General features: G+C 40.3%; 1 protein-coding gene across 1 annotated transcript; it reads right to left on the bottom strand.

Moving 5' to 3' along the window:
• Positions 1 to 521: 521 nt before the first annotated feature.
• LOC134791203 (chromatin assembly factor 1 subunit B) lies at positions 522 to 6864 on the bottom strand. The gene is made up of 7 exons (XM_063762178.1): positions 6667 to 6864; positions 6361 to 6591; positions 5329 to 5537; positions 4585 to 4851; positions 4085 to 4288; positions 2388 to 2533; positions 522 to 1231 (listed from the first exon to the last, which is right to left on the bottom strand). The coding sequence occupies exons 1-7, from the start codon at positions 6793 to 6795 to the stop codon at positions 609 to 611; spliced, it is 1809 nt and encodes a 602-aa protein (XP_063618248.1). The 5' UTR covers positions 6796 to 6864; the 3' UTR covers positions 522 to 608.
• Between the last annotated feature and the right edge of the window lie 967 nt (positions 6865 to 7831).

Here is a 7831-nt window from a genome sequence, read left to right as displayed (position 1 = left end):
CCTAGCCAAGATGCCATCGTTTGTGCCGTAGCGATCGAAACGCTAATGTCTCTCTGTCGCCGTTATACGGAAAAGTGATAGAGATATTATTACCGTTTCATTCGCTACGGTGTAAACGATTGACATCTTGGTTAGGCCCTCAGGTGTGCTATTAATAACTGTCCATACGAGAAGCAACTTGTTTTGAAATCTGTGGATGACCCATTTATATATGTGTGTCTGTGGTTTTGAACTTATAATTATTAATTGGATAAGCTGAACTTTTTAGTATTGTGGACCAAATTGCCATCTTCAAATTATGGGGTTAATAATTGAAGCAATTTATCTTTTTAAAATTGATATCATTTATTAGTATTGTCATAAGCACTTGCAACTAATTATCTTCCTTTATGTGGGTATACTACAAGTTTATATAATTATCAATTACTTACCTTAATTATTAAAATTCAAAAAAAAAGGAACAGTCTCTTCGATCATCAAGATCTATCTCAGACTTAACATCATTTATATGAAACTTTTTTACACAAAATGATCCATGTTTGATCCATGTCGACAGTACAAAATTCTTATTCCGACATTTCAAAATATCTTTAATTGTTAAGTCCATTCTATAGTTTCTTCTTAGAATTCTTGGGGCTTGACAGCGTGACGAAGCTAACCCGCCTGGGCGCCTTCGGGCTAGGGACCGATGCGACTGCCACGGGCTCCTTCATGTCCGTCACCTTGGCTTGCTTTAGGAATGAATTCATGGTATTTTTAGGCGAAACCTTTGCTTTAGGAGGACTTTCATTTGACGTTTTAGAATCGGCTGTGTCTGATTTGTTAGTAGTTGAATCTTTAGTTGGTGATTGACTTTCACTAGATTTGTTCTGTTCAGTTTCTTCGTATACGAGTTTTATATCCTCACTATCTTCAATTACCATCACTTCATCTTTACTGTTTTTATCTCCGTCTGAGGGTGGGTTAATGATTTCGTTGCTGGAGTTGTCTGACCACGACGGCATGGCAGTTTCGACGAGGAGGTCTATTTTCACTGGTGTTTTTTGTTTGGGCTCCGACTTTCGCTTTTTTGGCGATTTTTCAGAAGGTGCTTTAAATTTTATGAAGGAGTCTATTTTACGTGTCTTCGACTTCGGGCTCTGGGTAGATTCTTCCTTTTTCTCCACTGTTTTGGTGTCCTTGACAGCTTTGTCTGCTTCAGACTGCTCTTCAGTGTCAACTTCCATTTGTTCTGTAAAGAATATTTAATTCTTTTAGTAACATTAAACATTCTATGTTCCAAGAATATCAATAAATATTTGATTAACGGGGGTTCTGGATAACTTAGGGTCGGTTGCACCAAATCGTTTGTCAGCATTCGCTTAATTTTACTGAATGAGGTTTCATACTTCACCGTCACCACTGAGTGATGTTGATCAGTCCGCTAATTGGCCTGATGACAGTAACAAAGAATCATGGAAATAATGGTATCAAAGAAACATATATGTTAATACGATTCTAAAAAATGGCCCAATCTCAGTATAAACATTAGGAATATTAATATATTCAATAAAATAAAAGTGCAAAATTCTCCAATCGGCCATTTTGACTGAAACGCGAATCAGAAGCGAGCTAAGAATTGACGTAATCAATCCATGACATATTTCTTAGAGCAACATAGACAACCTCATTGACTGTAATCCATTACGTCCTCACCAAAGAGTTTGGAGGTTAAAAAAGAATATATTTCGCCACTAAACATTTATTACGCCCAAAAAATATTATTACACAATATAAAGTAAATATTTATTTGTTATTATATAAATAAAATGCTAAATAATACGATATTTCACCAAAAAACTTTTTAAATTATTTGGCTGAATGGAACTATCATTGCCATGTTGGCTGTTGTAACTAGAAAAAATTAATAATTAAAAAGTAAATCCGGCGCTCGGTGATTTTCACTCAAAATTTACATGTATCAAATAATTCATCTTAAATTGCAACCGTGTGAGAGTTTTTGTATAAAACAAGTTATTGTGAAAATTTTTTGTAATGTATTTATCATCCCTAATTGTAATATATGGTGCTGAATTAACTATATCATTCGGATTCAAGGGACATTCGAAACTGTAAGTATGTAAACAATGTCTACCACCCTACCACCAACTAATTTATGACGTCACAAATGGCGTGCGAGGCGTTTTCGCGCGAGGTTTAAACTAGCTATAATAAAATGCAATTATTTATGTTAAATCTTATGAGTATAGCTGAAATATTGTGTTTTTCGGAACCAATACAAGTGTACCGACAATATTAAAAGGGATTTCAAAATTTGTCATCAGGCCAATTGTAGTGCAGCTGGTCTTTAATGCTTAAAATAGAATAAAGTTGCCGTAACTGCGTACCCGCGACATCCATGTGAGTCTCCTCGGGTGCGTCCGCCAGCACGTGTCCCAGCTCGCCGTCCGCGAAGGAGATGACGGAGCAGTAGCCGTCCGTGCTGGACGCCACCAGCGTGCGCCCGTCCGGCGACCAGCTCAGGTCCGTCAGTCTGCGAATAAACATATTTAAACTTTTCATTTCATCATGCTCTGAAAGAGGGTCATTATGTTCTAAAAGGTGTGCAGAAAATGATACGTTTCTGCACTGGAGCATTTTAGGTTCCAAATACGATTTTAATTTATTTTTTACGATAAGCAATTGAAATTTGGGTATAAATGGATTTGTTATACAATTTCCATTCTGATATTTGACTCCCCATTCCAAGCCCATTCCATAAATAACGATACTTTAGCCTAAATTGTTAATTGAAAGTACCCTAAAAAAATACTATAAATGTTTTTAAAAATACACATGCATTTTACTTTCCTCGTATTCGAAATGAAAAGTAGAGTTTAACTTGGGTGAAAGGCATCATTTCAGCCTCGGCAGAAATGAGTGCCTTTCATCCCTTGGTTAACAATCTACTATTCCCGATTCTTACATTCACTAAAAAGAAGAAATGTTGATAAACAAGACGAAATTAGGGTAGTTCGAAAAATTCACGTAGCTAGAAATAGAAGATGTCGATGTCAACATTAGCCAGCCTTTCTTAGACCACGGGGACAATGGAGTCCTCGAAACGTCGGAGGTAACTTTCAAATTTAAGTGAATAATCTAACCGTGCAGATAAACTACTGTTAAGCCTTGGTCTGCGGTTGACGCCGTACTTTGTGGTCAGTCACCATAAAAATATTGCCCGCCCTCCCATGCAAATTTTTGCTGTACGCAGCGTGCGTCATCAATCGGTAAAAGACCCATATATGTAGTCGCATCCTCCGAAAAGCAAGGTTGTACACCTGTGCGTTTTAATAAACGTCACAGGATAGACGTTTAAGCGCCTTTCTAGTAAGTAAATAATTCAAAGCTCTTTTTCAACGGCTCTTCTATTTACAAATTGTCTAAGTAAGGTACGAGATTGAAAAGCTTGATTATATCACTATTGTATACAATACTTTTTCTACGCGTCAACAAAAATAATACTTTAAACTAGTAGAATCATACAAACAAACCAAACCAAAAGCCAAGATTTACGCGAACAACCGCGATACCTTCATACTGGTACGCGCCCCGGCCGACTCGGCCCGGCGGGCTGGTCAACGACACCTCGTAACTCATGAGGCCCTGGTACTTGCTCCGCGCTAAATTCAATTTTTAGACAGTTGTTTTCTCGATTTCGGCCACCGTAGCCTATGGAGACTAACAAGCAACCCTAAGTGGTTTTCGTAGTCTATGGATGTTGCTATATTAAGGGTGTCACATGCGCGTTTCTGACTTATGAAGCAATTGTTTCTACTATACAACCTAAAATGAATAATTATTTTGAGCTATGGTTTTGTTTCGTCCTCTTGATCGCGGCGAGCTGTGATTGGTCAATTTCATTATACTTGACTAAACTGTATCGATATGAATATTATAGTTCGAGTTGGGAGGGCATACATTAAAAATACCCAATTGCAGTTTGGTATAAGAAATCTTAATTCAAGAATTACAGTCGACGAGTAGAAAAAGGACTTATTTGGTGAGTGCCCCCTTTACATACAATTAGCACGCCCTAACTGACCTCGTATAATGTATGTTGGATATAACGGCAATGGGCGTCTTCTGCTGCGTGTCGTAGACCATGACGGAGCGGCGCGTGGCCACGGCCAGCAGCATGCGCCGGCGCAGCGGCAGGCCGCGCGGCCCGTCCGCCCGCACGCTGTACGACACGGGGCTCCAGCGTGTCACCAGCGCTGGATCACCGCAGGGCAGAATGCACGCCGGCCTGGGAAGAAAAGGTACATTCAAAAAACTTTTCAAAATGTTACTTTGACATGTGTAATAAGTTGACCAAGTTGAAAAGACCAAAGATTAATCGCTTGTATAAAATGTGTAAAATCTAAGACAAATTCAAATTTGACAGCTGATGTAGATGGCAGTGTATAGCTCCATCCATACGTAATGCGGTAACTTGGATTGTCGAAGCTTTTATTTAACTTGCAATGTAACTATGTTTGTACAGGGCAAATCTTGCAAGTTAAATTTGACCCACTTCCTGGTTTCCGATGAACTGATACTCACACTTTCAAACTATATCTCGTATAAATATAAACTGCATTTATCGGCTTGATCTCCATCTTCACCTCTGCCTCTATTCTCCCCGCGGGCACGGCTATGAGCATGCCGTCGGGACTGAACTGCAGGCGCCTGTAGTAGGTCTGCAGGGTGTCGTCGTGGTACAGCCGCACCGGCACGCCGTGCAGGGGGTGCGCCGCGGGGAACGGGAGGGAAGCCTTGCTGCTGCGGGATGTCACCTTCTTTGTGGTGATGTCGAATGTGCGGAATACTCTAGAAATATTAGCATTATTATGTTACGTAGGAAAAGTATGATTTGTCCGCTTCCTAAAACTTCGTATAGTTTATACATAAATAAATAAATATAATAGGACAATTTTACACAGATCGACCTAGTCCCACAGTAAGCTCAATAAGGCTTGTGTGGTGGGTACTAGACGATATAGAAACATAGTACATAGAAAACATCCATAACTCAGGATCAAATATTTGTGATGAACACACAAATAAATGCACCTACCAGGATTCGAACCCGGGTCCTCCTGCTTCGTACATATAGTGGTACTAGTAGTATACATGACAGAGGTACAATTATTTAGTGCAATTTATTGCTTTAATAAATCTCTTCCTAGAAACCATCTTTTAATGTGGTTATATTCCCAATTTAGCTAATTTGATTTCTTTTACTTCTTAAAAGTAAGACCTCTAATAAATGTCAATGTTCCTTGTAGAATCTTGAAACTAAATTACCTGTCAGTGCTAGCCGACGCAATCAACTGCCCCTTAGGGTCCCAGGCCACACCTTGCACAAAGCCCTTGTGGTCACTGAGGATGGAGCTGTACTTCCCCCGAGTTACGTCCCAAACCACCAGCTTGTTGTCCACGGAGCCGGAGGCCAGGTGCAGTGAGTTGGAAGCCCAGCTAAGGTCTAATACATCCTCTAAGTGTCCACGGAGGGTCTGAATAAAAGTTGTATTAATTAACGCTTGACACAAAAAACACCCACAACTCAGGAACAAATATCTGTGCTCATCACACAAATGGCCTTACAGGGATTTGCACCTAGGAGCCCATAGGGACCATTGGTTTCATAAAAATTTTAAAACCTAAAGATAGTTAAAATAATATTTCAACAGACAAGATTAAAACAAATATGGCCAGCTACAAATACTGTATAAATTGATTACCTGACCACCAGACCAGAAAAAAAAATATACACATGGCATATGGCATGGCATTTCTACCTTACCAAAGTTTTTTAACTGGGTGCTAATGGCCTGGACTCTAGTTGGACTTTGTCTCTGTCTGTGTCTTCACAACACTCAAGTCTCAACATAATATCTACTAAACAGTAAATATACTATAAAGCACCACAGAGAAAGTGGAGACTATAAAGATATACAAAATACACTCTGGGCACTATGACTTTAAGGATTTTCAAAAATTGTTCAAGCGCAACAACACCTGTCTGAGAGGTCATTACTTAAAGCTAGAAAGGCACAGGTCCCACAGTAACCCATAAAAACAATTTCTGAGCAACCAAGCAGTGAGGGTTTGGAACAAACTCCCAGAAGACAAGGTTATGGCACAAAATGTGAACCAGTTTAAAAATAATTTTGACAAAGCATACCTATACTGCCACCGGTGCCACCACATGAGGTGGGGATAGATGGGAATGGTTCATATGTATGCACCTATTCTCATCAGTGTCTGGTAGAGACAAATAGGAACACTGAACGAAAGGATGTTGTACAATGAAATATACAAAGTCTGTGCTGTTACCTTATATATGACCCAAGTTTCTTTGTATTGTTCTTCATTAGGATCAGCAGGCACGGGGTCTTTCTCTGTCTTCTGCTGCCAAACGAATATGATCGACTCATCGTCCCCCGACGCCAGATACTGGCCGCTGGGCGACCACCGTACCACGTTCACTGCTTTCTGATGTCGTGTGAGATCGGCTGCTACTTCTATATTCACTGAACCGCTTTCCAATGGAGACACGTACCATATCTAGAAAGGAAAAGTTTCGTAGAATACAAATGGGAGATTATTATGGTATTTCTTACATCAGAATGGAAAACTTACCAATACGTGAGAATCGGTTCCTCCAGTTGCTAATCGCAATGGACCATTTGCTTCAGTTTTTGGCTGAAAATCTACACTAAGTACAGGATCCCTATTATGCCAAGAAATCTCGGGGATAGCAAACTTCATCTTGGAAGGATTTCTTATAAGGTTATATGTATATTTTATAAATAATTAAGAAACTAAATTTGTGCCCAAACAAATGGATCATCTGACACTATAATAAATGTCAGTTTTGGCGCCTTGTTAATTTTTTTTTTATAGCCGTTTATATTCGCGTACGAGCCGAGCCGCGAGCTAAGCTACGAGACGCGAGTGTAAAAGGTGGGCTCGTGCTTTTCGGGCACAAGTCAAAGGGGCTCGCGCGTCTTGCTGAGGGGCTACCGCGAAAACCGAAATTCGCAAATTACGAGGATCTTTCTCTTTTACTCCAATGAAGGCGTAATAAGAGTGACAGAGAAAAATGCCCGCAATTTGCGAACTTCGATTTTCACGGTTATAGCCCTGTTTACATTCGCGTTGGGCTGTCATTCGGTTACAAACTTTGTACCGTGCCACAGAATAATTAATAGTACTACCGTACAGAAAGGAAACTTCCTACAAAAACGAAGTTTGACAGCGGTTCAGGGTCGAATCATGCTGTCCCTTTCTAATATATGGCACTATCCCTTTCGGCTATTTAGGGTTGTCAAAAATCAAGTGATTATCTTATCTGTGGTCGTGCACGCAAAAGGAAGTCAAGTGGTGCCAACCCTAATAATTGCTCGGAGCAATGCTGAGCCGAGCGGAGCCGAGTTTGACCGAAGTCAGGAGTTTCGCACCCTTGACCGTGCCGTTTGTGTTTAAAATCGATTAGCTCGACGAGCTTACGAGCTGTGGCCGAGACACGAGACGAGTCGCAAGCCAAGCCACGAGCCGCGAATGTAAACTAGTGTTAGCTTGCAGCTCAAGCGAGTGAAGCGAGCAACTGCTAGCTACACACCGGTAACCCGTCTCATCATAGATATAATATACTTAAAGATTACGTCTAAGCGAGCTGTCGTTGTAACCAATTTTGTTTAGTGTGAGCGAGAAAGAGATATCTGTTTCTTGCTCTCACTTATGGGTGCGACGCACCAAGGTCGCGGTGCGGTGCGATAGTGTGTTACCACTTTTAACAATGTCA

Source organism: Cydia splendana, chromosome 1 (assembly GCF_910591565.1).
Source record: "Cydia splendana chromosome 1, ilCydSple1.2, whole genome shotgun sequence".
In the NCBI taxonomy this organism is placed as follows: domain Eukaryota; kingdom Metazoa; phylum Arthropoda; class Insecta; order Lepidoptera; family Tortricidae; genus Cydia; species Cydia splendana.
Note: the sequence above shows the minus strand (reverse complement) of the source record. Positions and strands in the feature narration are given on the sequence as shown.

Coding starts and splice junctions, on each gene's coding strand:
- LOC134791203 (XM_063762178.1), bottom strand. CDS start 6,795: ATGAAGTTTGCTATCCCCGAGATTTCTTGGCATAATAGGGATCCTGTA. Junction 6,592..6,666: donor GAACCGATTCTCACGTATTG/GTAAGTTTTCCA, acceptor TTTCCTTTCTAG/ATATGGTACGTGTCTCCATT. Junction 5,538..6,360: donor AAACTTGGGTCATATATAAG/GTAACAGCACAG, acceptor ACTTTTATTCAG/ACCCTCCGTGGACACTTAGA.